The following is a 13,549-nucleotide window of genomic DNA, read 5'->3' on the forward strand; positions in this document are numbered from 1 at the left end:
TTAATATTAAAACCATAAATATCAATTATATAGGCAACTGGAGAGAAGTCAGCGGCTTTCTAAAATCAGATGGTTTCTTCCTCACAGGAATATCATATATAATATACTCATCATATCATATAAATATATTTTCAAATGGGAAAATCTATCCACTACATGTTGAGATATTTCAGTCTTGACCAAAGTGGTTGACCAACTGACTAACTAACTCAATCATTGAGCAACGCTGCTAGTGTGGCTGAAAATACATCACAATTGCATCAGTCCTCCTACTCTACATCCTACCTATTGACAAGGCCCTTCCAAGCCATAACAGCAACACATCTTAGCTAATAATTCAGCATCATCACTGAGCCTGTCGATCGGTCACACTGACACAGACAGATTATGACTTTGACATCTGCTTAAATAAATAAAATGCCTTTTCCTCACTCTGCCCTAATACCATCTTTGTTCACCAGCAACTATTTGCCAATGTCACTGTGTCATATGGAATATGTGTGTTTTGGCCAAGTTGGGTTAAGTCTATCCTGAGAGACCATGTGGCTGTCACTTTTTTAGAACTGTCTAAAATCTGTACCATTTATTTTAATTATTATTGTTTTTCTCTTTTCTTAGTCTGTTTTGTTAGTCTGACCCATCACAACTAGGAAGCAACACAGACGTTGTTGGTGGTTAGACCAGAGTGAAAGAACAATTGTTTGCTCTCATTCAAGATACAGCTTGCAAGCTTAATTATTATTGTGCTGTGAAAGATATCTCACATTGACTTGGATCCTTATGCTAATTCAGTGTACTCTTTTATGAATGTACTGCTACATTGGTAAATCACACATTTTGAAGCCTCAACCCTGCAATTAACTGCCTTGAGTTGTATAATGCAAATGCTGATAATGTGAACACCTGAATGTGTAAACAGGGATATCTACCATATTATATCTAATAAATAATATGTGAATGTAGTATTTGAGCTTTCCTCCCTGGTAAACACCCAAATCTTTCAAACTCCATGACCCCAGTTTGAAATGCTGCCCGTCTGGTAAAAAAATAATACTGTAATTAGAGAAAGCCCTCATTTATCAAATGTTGCAAACAGAGACTGGAATAATTGATTTGGTGAAATAGTGTTGGGTCATATTTACGAAATAATTTATTTCTTGATGTAATTGCTTGTTTATGCATCCACGGATCTACCTCAAACTGTATGAGCCTGCACTCAGAGCATTCTCTTTGAATGTGGAAACACAACGTGAACCTCATTACAGCCCAATGATACTGGAGCATCTGTGGTTCTAAATAGTCTGAATGTACAAGGACTTCTTATTTAGATGCGACATTGCATCTGTGACACACAATTTGTCTGTGAACAGATGAGTCTTCGCAGTAATATAATAGAGGCGTGTCACCAGCACACACACTTACATAAACTACTGGTCTTGATGGGGCATAATATGCAGACCATTTAAAAAAAAAAAAGAAGCAAAAGACATCATCCACAACCATTTTTTTGTTATGAATGTAAGAAAATAGCTCATCAAAAACTGAAAGTAAATCATTGATTATGTACAGGCTACTTTCTTTGTCGGATTTTAATTATATAAGACTAAATAGACCAGCATAATGGTAAGCTGATGAAGTATCACACTAACCACTCACAATCCACCTCCGCAAAAGTGGGTGGTTTACTCGTTTGTATTGTCGAGGCTGTAGCTAATTTGCATGCAACAGAAAGGTTGATCTACAAATCAGTTTGTTCAGAGTTTTTTTTTTTTTTTTTAACTTTTAGTGGCATTGACTTGTATAAATAACTCTGGTTAGGGGGCTAAAATGTTGCTTGAAATCTTGAAAACATCTGACTAGTTTATTTTAAATTACAGGGTTTGTACGTTTCCTCGAAGGGTACTACATTGTGTTGATTACCAAGCGTAGAAAGATGGCTGACATCGGTGGCCACTCCATCTACAAAATTGAAGACACCAGCATGATCTACATCCCTAATGACTCGGTCAGGGTGGCACACCCGGATGAAGCAAGGTACTGCTTTGTTTCTCCACTAACGGTGCAGTTTAAGGCCAGTCAGGAATGAGTTTGAAACACATTTTAAGGGAAAAGCCCAGCTGCCATTCTCAACATACAGTCAAGCTTTAATTTCACGTCTTTGGAACTATATGAGCTTGTGTTGGTGCACTGGCATTTCTTCTCAAACACACACCATTGTCTTCACAGATGAGGACGTTGGTATCGAAGACAAGCTTCAGACATAAAACCCTTTCCTTTAATCTGATGTTTTAAGTACTACATTTACAAAGAAAGTCACCACGGCAATCTTACATCGGATCCAGTAACTTTTCCATTATGACTTTCATGCCATCACATTAACTTAAAGGCAGTAGCAGCAGAAAGTAGAAATTGCTGAGAGATTTACGACGCTCACAACATTACTGCCTTCTAAAATCTCTAAAGAATGTATTAAGTCAATCATCACAAACGTCCTGCAATTGTGTTGCCAGATAGAATATTATCATTAAAGCTTCATGTCTTAAAAATGCATTCCCTATAGAGCTGACTTTCTTTCGGATGTGCGTTTCACTGACTTGTGTTTTTGCTCTTCTAGGTATGTGCGGATATTTCAGAATGTGGACTTATCCAGCAACTTTTACTTCAGGTAAGGCAAATTCAAAGTCTTAATTCTCTCACAAAATATTCTTCATCAAGGAGGTTATGTTTGTTTTATTATTGTCAGCAGCATACCCCTAAAACATGGGTGCAAACTGGTTATTAATAGAATTGAGAAAGAATATATAAAGAAAGAAAGTACGGAATAGAAAGTTAGATTTCTACAAGAGGAACACACGGTTGGCTAAGTGTGATGATGCCCAGAGCTCAGATGACTAGTAATAGTTTTAGTTTAGTTGATCTTCGTCTTCCAGGTTCCTATTGTGACAAGTAATATAAATAATAATAGTAATAATACATTTTATTTGTATAGCACTTTAAAAGGTACTCAAGGCACTTTACTTGGGGAAGACAAACAATAGAAGCAACAATAAAACAAGAAAGTTGACAATAGTGAGAAACAAAAATGTCGCTATTGTTGTCACAAAGGCATTTCATGCTAATTTGTTTATGTTGTGTATACATGTATTTACTTTTTGGGAAGCTATTTTATTAGTATAAAATGTATATGATAAACAACTAAAATATCTTTTCGATTTAATTTAGCATGTGCCCCATTGTACACATACATATTCACCTCTTTTTGTTTTGTATTCGTTTTAAATGATTTTGTCGTTATACATTGCAGCTACAGCTACGACCTGAGCCATTCGCTGCAGTACAACCTGACTTTGCTGCAAAGGCCTTATGAACTGTGGTCATCACCAACTTCCTCCACTGAGGAAGAGGTACAAAAACAGAGCAAGCATGACAGCTTTGACATCTTTGAAGATGAGGGTCTGCCTACACAAGGTGAGAGGATGTTAATCAACAGCTCTTATATTCATTGTGTTTGTTCTATTGGCTGGAGGAAGCCTTGTAAGTCTCTGCACATACACAACTAGAACATTGCTTTCTATTGAGTGCAGATCCCCACTATGTGTATCTGCACTGACAATTGCAGTAATGTTTGTTTAAATGAAGACAGAAAGAAAGACAGTCAGACAGTCAGTAATGATAATTTGATCTGACACCATTTTAGTAAAATGAACCTTACGGTTTTATATGTTCCTGCTCTTCTTCCTCAGTGGTTTACGGCCTCCAGAATGAGCCGTACTACAAGTATGTGTGGAACGGGAAGCTGCTGGAACGAGTCAAGGACATCGTGCATTATGACTGGCTCATGTATATAATCCACGGCTTCTGTGGCCAGTCGAGTATCCTTGGAGAGTTGTCGAGTCGGTTTTGTTCATGCTTTGCAGAATTGTTCGACTGTTGCTTTTATTTATGTGTCCGTTTTGTTTTTCGAATTGACCCTTGTTGCTTTAGATTTAAAAATGCCCCATACAAATTGTGTAGTACCTTGTTGGGACATAATATCTGTCAGCATTGACTGTGATTACACACTAGTACAGTAGATGACACAGCTTTGTTTCTCGGGAAGGTCCTTTTTTGTCTGCAATCCCTCTCCTGTCAGCGTCAGCATCACTTGTTCGGTATCCATCACAGCACGTGGATTACATGAGCAACAGTGGGATTCACCAGGGAACTCCAGAAGCAATTTGTGTTTGTTTTAAGGGCTTTCACAAAAATGTATCTTAATTAAGCAATGGTTAATGCCAGTAAACACTGGCACTTGCATAATCACTCCATCTGTTATGTACAGGGTGAAGGCATCCTTAATTAAACAGGCCACATGGTTTAGATGACAAACCATATATTTTCACATGCATTTGTCCTTTTTTTATCTTCCATTTCACTGCTACTGTAGCTTTTTTTTCTAAGTTTTGACACAAGCTGCACACCAGGGACTTTTGTTACACTCCACATGATTAATTTCCTCTGGATTTTTTGAGAAGCTTTTGCAGTATTGATGCATGGGTAACTGCTGCAGAGTGGCTTAGAGCTTAACAGTTTGATTTATTAGGGTAAAAGTCTGCCTTAGGTTAAGATTTTTAACTATTTCCCATCAATTCTCCTTTGCATAAATCACATTATGCAGTATAATGTTTTTTTTGCTGTTCAGTCAAAACAAGTTACTCTCGTTACTACTATCCTTCATCAGTAATTCATTTTTAATGAATTTGGGTTTTAAACCATTTTTCTGAGTTTGCTAGTCATAGTAGGCCTATAAACGAATCATCTAAGGTGCACTTTACAGTCAGAGCTGCTATTAACATTGTTGTCACTATTATCAGACAGCATGTTGCCAAGGTGACGACGCACGGGCTCTTTGATTTTCGACAATTCCCGGAAACAGTTTGGCCTTCATTGCTGTTTTTTATAGAGCATGAGAGGAAGAATGGGTCCAATAAGAGGAGACGCAACAGAGACATTTGCAGCATCCGAACAACATTTAAGCAGGCACAAAATAAACAATGGATATTTAAGAACAGGCAACAAAGGGAAAAGGGGAACATTGCTAACGTGTAGTCCCAAAAGTGATTAGTCTAAAACACTGGAACATGATACTTTTGTGTTCGGCTTGATTGAATTTCTACTGATTTAAGTTGCAAAAAATATAAACATTTGTGAATGAGGCCCAATACAAGAGAACTGTACGGATAGAAAGTGTGTGTGTGTAAAACCAGGTGATCATGTGTTGTGAGTGATCATCCTTTACCTACCAACTGCAGAGCTTCTGATCTACGGCCGACCGGTTCACGTCACCCTCATTGCCCGGCGCTCCAGCAAATTTGCCGGGACCCGCTTCCTCAAAAGAGGAGCCAACTGCGAGGTACAGCTGTTGCCGAGGCAACGGGGAAAAAATAGATCGCAAGGGCTGAGGGCCGTCGGGATGATTGAGATGACTCAGATTGATCGTGGGGGGTTAATTTGACGCGCTGCCTCTTCCTACACTATGTATGTCTTTGTGAGACAACCCAGGAGTAAACATAGATTTCCTGCCATCCTGATATCAGGTTGGAGACGGTTCTCTGCTATTGTGGTCAATGGCAAGTAGAGTACTATTTATATAAATTTGGAATTATGCTTCATTGCCGCATACTGTCTGATTGGCCTTCATCATAAGAGACAGTTTTACGTGTCACAGCGGTAAAAAAAAAAAGATTTATTTCTGTTGTTGAAGATGGCTTTGTTTCATTTAGGTCAATAAGTCACATCAGCATGATAGTAGCACCCTGAAAGCCCTTATTAATATGATATTAATATGAATTACACCTTTGGTTGTGTGATGTCAAACAGCAGATGGAGTTTGCCCTATTGTCATGGACTAGTTGATGTTGCAATTCCTGTTTTTGTCTGAGTGTTTTTCGCGTGTTGACCTTGATCATGTCGATCTGCTGGTGAACATTATGTGATAGGACCAACAGCTCCTCAACAAAGGTTTCTGTTTCCATTATGTCCTATTGCCACTTCTAACCAGTGTTTGCTTCAAAGTTGTAGTCGTTCAAAGTTAATTGTTGTCCTTGGAAGAAGCAGTTAAGTACAATAGCTGTCGACCTTTCGATTGTATAGGTTGATCTTCATCCGCTAATAGAAAGGATCAAGACTTAGATTGCCAAGTGTGAATTGCTCAACAATTGGAAATGTAAACATTGACTAATCTTTGATTCCCATCTGCTGATGAAGATCCTTTCATATGATGGAAAGCTCTCGAACAGTTAGAAAATTGACCTTTTTGGCGAGCTTGTTTTCTTAACCTTTGTGTTTTTCTATTATTTCCAGGGGGATGTGGCTAATGAGGTTGAGACAGAGCAGATCATCAATGACGCCTCAGTGATGTCTTTCATAACAGGAAGTTATTCCTCATACGTCCAGGTGCGAGGTTCAGTCCCGCTCTACTGGTCCCAGGACATTTCCACCATGATGCCAAAACCCCCGATACGATGTAAGCCTCCTGATGAACACTTCTTTCCTACACATCAACAGCTTCTTTGTTTTCCAGTATGAGAAAATGGTATTACAGCCGTGCCTTTCAAAAGTATTCATCTCCTTTGGTCTTTATCTTATTTTGTTGCATTACAACTTGGAATTAAAATGTTTTCTCATTTAGATTTGGTGATGGACCTACACAAAATATTAAAAATTGCAAAAGCAAAATAAAAAACAAAACAAAACAAAAAAAGCTGCTAATTAACTTCAGAAGTCCCATAATTAGTTGAATATAGTCCATCTTTGTGCAATGTGTCACAAAATCAGTTACATGATCTAACATGCATATTTTACGAGATGAAAGTCATATGACACCACAACAAACCTGCCATGTCTCTCCCACATGCATTTTCAGTGACTGCAAACTTTTTTTTTAAACATCAATTTCGTGGAGGTCCCTCCAAATAAAAAACATTTGAATTCTAGCTTGTAATGCAACATAATACAAAATAAACACCTGAAGGGTGATAACTGTAGCAAGGCACTTTATATTATCCTTAAAAAAGGTTATCAAGGCTTTATTGATTGTGCTCAACACTTGCTTTATAGTAGAGAGTTGGCAAAGCTTCCTCGGCTTTCATGGAAGATCTTTCTCATATCCACTTCGCCCTGATAAAGATAGATAACAATTGAAAGATACAGGTATTTTTTTAATAGTCAGCCATACAGTACCACAGTAGTTATTTTATAATGCATGTTCATAATGTTCAATTTATTCATCCTAGCGGTTGTCCAGGACCTGAAATAACCTAGTAGGGACAGAGGAAGAATGTAATAAATTACGAGTGGTTTTATACAACGGCCATTCCTTTCACCCACTGGGACAAAGATAAAAAAAATAAAAAAGAGAGAGAGAGAATGAAATGGGTAAAGACTGAACACCCCCTCTTGGTTCTCATCTCTTGTCTTATTATGAGCGGGATGAAAACACAAATCCAGGGCCTGAGGGAGGCGATTAGGTGAAACTGATGACATTGGCGACTGCTGTGTATGTTTCTGGTGTGTGTACGCAGGAAGATATTGTTGCTTCCATCTTTTCAATGCCTCTATTAAATCATAATATTTCCCCATCCCAGTTTGCCCTTTAATTTATCCTCAGATGGCATTTACTTCTGTGAGATAGAGACACTGAGCGTGTCCTCGAGATCCCTCTGTGTGTGAAATTACAGCATCACCCTGCTTTGAGCCTTAAAGACAGTCCTTATCTGACATTTCCCAACTGTTGCCAATTCTTGCTTCATCAGGTGATATTTCACAGTATTTGTGCTTTTAGTGCCCTTGGTATTGGTATACTTGGTTCACTTTCTCTTTTAAAATATATTTTAGCAAGAGAGTGGGATCGCAAAAGTAATAGGCCTATTTCCCAATATGTATTTTATTGTTCTCATTTCCTTAAAACGTACCTGCAAATGTTCTTCTGACCAGTTGCTGATGTGGTCTCCACTTTTCAACTACGACTAATAAAACCACGTTAGCCAGTGGCTTGTGAGCTGCAGTTTCCAGTGCAAGAGTCTATTTTTCCCCAAAACTACTTTTTCCTTCCAAATAAGAATAAATTTGAAATTCACTTCATGCAACTTTTGCCTGCAAAAACTTGAGTAATTGTAAATTTAGTTGGACTAACGCCTGTCTGTGCTTTCTTCGTTGAACACCTCTTTGAGTATCGTGAAACTGAAATGAAGCCTCGACATTTCATAACCAGGTGCAGTCAAGTGAGTGTGATGCTGGCTGCAGGGACCGACATCTGTTATACAAATCTAGTTCAGTGAGGGAAGTGTCTGTGAATACAGAGTCCTTCTCCCATTGAGCATCGCTTGTTCCCTCGTCTCTGTCCTAACTGTCAAGACTCGTGGTTACATAAGTGTATATACAGTATGTAAGGTCTTTATGATGGCTCTACAGTGGACAAATGTCTTGGTTGTGAAGGAGATGACCTTAATTGGGGGACTTTTCTTCTTCATCATTAACATTCCTTGAGAATGTGAAAGTCTGTATGGTGATGTAAACTCTCAACTACCCCTGAGGCCTGAGCACAAGTCGACTAAGTGATGATGAAGTAGTGGAGTGAAAACTATGTGCAGTTTATATTGTCGGTTTTTACCAGTGAGTACGATCTGACCTATTTCCTCTCATCTTTCTTCTTGCTGCTTTGCTGTTACTATTTGGCTGCTGGCTGCAGGTGTTGGGCTCTGCAGTAGTGCCAAGCGGAGGCATCAAACACAAGTTTAAAATAAAGAATGAATGAAACAATGAACAATGAGTAGGATCAGAGGCTTTATAGTTCAGTACTACACTTTTGTATGTTCATATTTACTGCCTCTATTGAAAGCAGACTGTTGTTGACCTACTTTTATTCTTTATAATTCCAGTGATAAAGCTCTAGTTTGGAGAAATGCATTTCAGAATTCAAAATTCTTCTCTGGGTCTCTTCCATTTTAAAATTAAACACATTTTGTTAGATTTTTTCAACAGAGACCATTTTTTTCCGAGTGAAAACATTACTAGACTATTAATAGAACAGACATTACTTAAAAATATTTAATATTGCCACTTTAACCACTTAGCAACATGTGATACCATAAATTCCCTCAACACCAAACAATTGGTTTGACTTCTTTTACAGTGGACCAAGCTGACCCGTATGCCCACGTAGCTGCACTCCATTTTGACCAGATGCTGCAGCGTTTTGGCTCTCCTATCATCATCCTCAACTTGGTCAAGGTAACACACATACACACACACACACACACACACACACACACACCTTTTTGGGATACTCATTCTGACTGTTGCAAATGATACGTGCAGTGTGACTCCATCTTTGATGATAGATTAATACAAATATTAAGTGACTCAGTAGTAACTGAAAAACAGAAAAGAAACACACTGACAGCCTACTAAACTTTAGGTTTTTTTGGTTCTCTGCAGCAGCATTTTACATAACATCTCGGTAATAACATAATAATAGACGGCCTAATAGTTTGATAATAAAACAGCAATCATTTAGTTATACCAAAGTGTTTAGATTTGTTTACATTAGTATTTTTTGTTTTTGAACCCTTATTACCCTGATACATATATTCCATTCTAATGACCCAGATATACCCAAAATAAATATACGACAGTAGATTATTTACAGAAATGATGAGACGAAAAGGTTCAAAAGGAGGAATATTTTATTGAGGAACTAATTTCTGAGAGACATTATGTTGTATTTATGGAGAAATCAATTTAATTAAACATGACCATTGTACTCACCATTGTCATTGGATAGAAAACCTTAAGTTATATTAGCACAAAGTACTTTAATATGATTCAGGTAGGTTGTGGATTATTTGAGTCTCTGTGAATTAAATATGTCTGTGAAATCACTCGATAGGTAGTGATTTTGGATTTATTGGCGGTAAGTTGTTTTTGTTGTGGAGACTTTAATAATCATTTTGGCGGTTGATAATTACTCTCTATTACTATTGATCTTCCTCAGTATTACTTTAAAACTGCACACAGCAATGATGAAAGTGAAGTAATAGGAAAGACCTTTTACATTATGTTACTGTAAAATAAGCAGGAAATTATGAAAGAAATATGAAATGATAAGAAATAGTACAATCCCAAGAAATGGTTATGAAGGAGCTTTGAAGAGTCTGACGTTAATGAAAAAGGTTTAATCCATCTCATGTTAAGAAATATATTAAAATTAACAATAGGTTGCATTAATTGCTGTACTTCATCCCTGAGTGCCATACTGTCCTCGAGTGCTCCAGCAGTCATTTTTGCACCGCCTCTTCACACGCACACGCGGCACACAGCCATACATTCTTTGGTTTCAAGCTCACGTTGTCAGACACAAGGGGAGCCTTAACACAAAGGACCAATCACAGACCTCAGAGGTCCGCACAAGCCACAGCCATGTGATATGTGCAGACTGTGGGGAGCAAGGGAGGGGACACCCTGCCTACACACTACACCCGCTCTCTTATCTCAGAGACAGAAGGAGGAAGGATTTGGCGATCAACCATGAAATCATGACGGTCCATCGCTCCTCGGTGGGAACTGGGGTTGCCGTGGCGGTGTCACACTGGGATGGGTGCACGTTTGTATGTTAAGAGAGGAAGAGAGCACGAGGCAGAGCATGTGAACCACTTTTTCAATCGGCCAACTGAATTCGAGTCCATTTATTTTGACTGACAAAGATCAATTTTTACTGAAAGATGAGACGGTTGAACATGAGCTTTAAAGCACATCTTTGCACTATGCAAACCTCTACATTAATATAATCACAGAATACATTTCTGTCCATAACACTGCCCACGACCAGCCCCATCCTGTAGGTGTGACTCCTTGTACTCATGTTGTCATTCACAATCTGTGACTGAAACTTCGCACCTGATCATTGAGTATTATTGACATACATCTGCTGTGAACAGCAGGACTTCAGAAACAATTAAACAATCATGTTCATCAGATGTCTTGATTTAAATTGAAAACATTTTGGGCTTGAAACATTTTTTTATGAAATAAAGACTAATGTTCACCTGATTTATACGTCAACGTGTCTCAAACTTGACTCGTTGACTGTATTAGGATGCCAAATGCAACGGCCATGTCACCCCTTAAGATTTCTCTTTGCAGATTCAATTTGCAAAATTATCAGCTTCAATTCTTATTTCATGTTGCCCATCTACCTGAAGCGCCTTTCCTTCGTCCTGTGCTTTACACAACATATTGTATATGCCTAACTCTGCATAGGTCCTATATATGCTTTCTCACAGCTCTATTGTTCTTCGAGACAAACTGAATTAATCTCACACGTCAGGCTATATGTGCTGGTGTCCTAATGATACTGATTTCCTAGCTCTTAGGGTAGGGGGGTCAGGCATACATGTGATACACGTGTTTCTCTCCTTTTGTGCTGCAGAAACGAGAGAAAAGGAAACATGAGAAGATTCTGAGTGAAGAGCTCTACCCAGCTGTGATCAACCTAAATCAGTTCCTTCCTCCAGAAAACTGCATTGACTACATTGCCTGGGACATGGCCCGCTACACCAAGAGGTGCTGACTATGAATATGCCAATGTAGGGAGGTTAAGTTAGCTGAAAACCCAACCTGTTTGTGCTGCACAATATGCAACTCCCAGAATCCCTTGCTCTGTCATTAGATCATCAACATAATCAAAGATCTTTCAGTTTTCTGAGATCTATATTTTAGAGGTCCATCCACTATGACTTGGGGTGGTTGTCGTTAGCTAATGTGGAGAATGAAGAGCAGCTAGCAGTGCCTATCTAGCATCCAACAAACTACATCTGAATCTAAATAATTACAACATGAATTTTCCAATGTTCTTTCTAGTATTTTGAGATGCCATCCTTAAGATGTGTATTCATATCCCATTAAGATAAATGAGATTCAGAAATGCTCAAAATGAACTCTTCCGTAATGTTTCTCTTTGGCAAAATTGTTTATATTGGCTCCCGTCAATGACGTAATTACTAATAACTAAAACATGTAAAAAACTGAATTTGGTTTTGTTTTACTCTGTTAATGCCTAAAAAAGTAATGGAAAAAAGGTATTGTACTCATCACTAAGACTACAGCTGCAAAAAACAAATATAAATATGGTCTTTCCATTTTTCTTTCTCTTAGTAAATTGTGCAACGTTCTGGACCGTCTGAGTATGATAGCAGAGAATGTGGTGAAACGCACAGGTTTCTTCAGTAATCGCTCCGACTTCTACTGTCATACCATCAGACCAGATGAAAGGTAAACTTTACTTTGATGCACACACGCACACACACAAATAATTAGCGCTCATATCGGGTGTTAAATAGAGAAAAGGTGTCTTTCCCACATTTGCATCTCAGTTGTTTTTTCTTTGGGACGTGGTGTATCCATTTTCTTTTCATACATATTAAAAGTCATACATTTATCAACAGCATAATTGTTAAACTCTCCAGATATAAATTATTAATGGGGCCTGATGACCGTTTTGTCGCAGAGAGTTTGCTGCTAACCAGCTGAGAACTTTTGCAGAGAAGTACTAGCACTTATTTTTGCTTGTTCTTTTGCAGAGAAGTACTAGCACTTATGGCAGCTGTAGCCTTCCTCAAAGGCATGTATTGGCTCACAAATAATAAAGATAATCAGAGATATTTATTTAGTTTTGCTTGTTCTAATCAGCTGTTGTTGGGGAAAAGATGAATAAATATCCTGGCAGAAAAGTAGAATTGATGTTTTCACTTTTATGCCTTTGGTCTGATTCCAGTATTTTATTCTTTAAGTCAATTTAAATGTAATTTTTCAGGTGGGGAGATTTAGGTGGACACATCACCGCCACTGGACGGGTGCAGGTATGTCACAAACACAAGCACTTACATTTTCTTTAAATGTTCTCCCCAATTTGCATCTTACTTGCAGATATTGAACATGGGACAATAAAACAACATTGTAGTGTTATCTAATGTAGACTCTTTATCAACTGAGTTATGCAAGGCAACAATAAACCCACAAATCATTTCAGGGCAGTGAGATTTCTAGGCCATAAAATCAGCTTTTCTTATAATGTTATACAGCTCATTGCTGAAGCTGCACAACTAGGCCAATGCATTTAGTTGCATAATGAGTTTTTAATGAAAACCGTGACATCTGTTAACTGTGATTTAATGGCCACCACTTACCGATGGTAAAAGCATGGAGATATGTTTGCTATTGATACTCCACTAATAACCTTTGTGTTGTATGTGTCTGACTACATACATTAATATCCTGTAGATTAATGAATTGCCATCAATATGTTTCATGAGTCTTTGTTGTTGTAGACTGGTGTGTTGCGAACCAACTGCGTGGACTGTCTAGATCGGACCAACACGGCCCAGTTCATGGTGGGGAAGTGTGCGCTGGCCTATCAACTTTATGCACTGGGAATGATTGACAAGCCCAAACTCCAGTTTGATACTGACTGTGTGAGGTAAGCATATGTTTTGCTAAAGCTAAATATGTTTTA

The 13,549-nt window shown here is 38.2% G+C and overlaps 1 protein-coding gene across 1 annotated transcript in view; it reads left to right on the forward strand.

The window, feature by feature from the left end:
- The window catches only part of fig4a (FIG4 phosphoinositide 5-phosphatase a), a 35,377-nt gene that overhangs the window by 4,664 nt on the left and 17,164 nt on the right, over positions 1-13,549 (forward strand). The window contains exons 5-15 of the mRNA XM_068577331.1: positions 1,878-2,034; positions 2,615-2,665; positions 3,305-3,468; positions 3,744-3,872; positions 5,292-5,392; positions 6,343-6,505; positions 9,173-9,270; positions 11,468-11,601; positions 12,193-12,309; positions 12,851-12,896; positions 13,365-13,513. Coding sequence (XP_068433432.1) covers positions 1,878-2,034; positions 2,615-2,665; positions 3,305-3,468; positions 3,744-3,872; positions 5,292-5,392; positions 6,343-6,505; positions 9,173-9,270; positions 11,468-11,601; positions 12,193-12,309; positions 12,851-12,896; positions 13,365-13,513 — 1,309 coding nt within the window. The remainder of the gene's footprint in view (positions 1-1,877; positions 2,035-2,614; positions 2,666-3,304; positions 3,469-3,743; positions 3,873-5,291; positions 5,393-6,342; positions 6,506-9,172; positions 9,271-11,467; positions 11,602-12,192; positions 12,310-12,850; positions 12,897-13,364; positions 13,514-13,549) is intronic.

This window comes from Clinocottus analis, unplaced genomic scaffold, assembly GCF_023055335.1.
Source record: "Clinocottus analis isolate CAN_PGR_092001 unplaced genomic scaffold, fCliAna1.0.p SCAF_15, whole genome shotgun sequence".
Classification (NCBI taxonomy): domain Eukaryota; kingdom Metazoa; phylum Chordata; class Actinopteri; order Perciformes; family Cottidae; genus Clinocottus; species Clinocottus analis.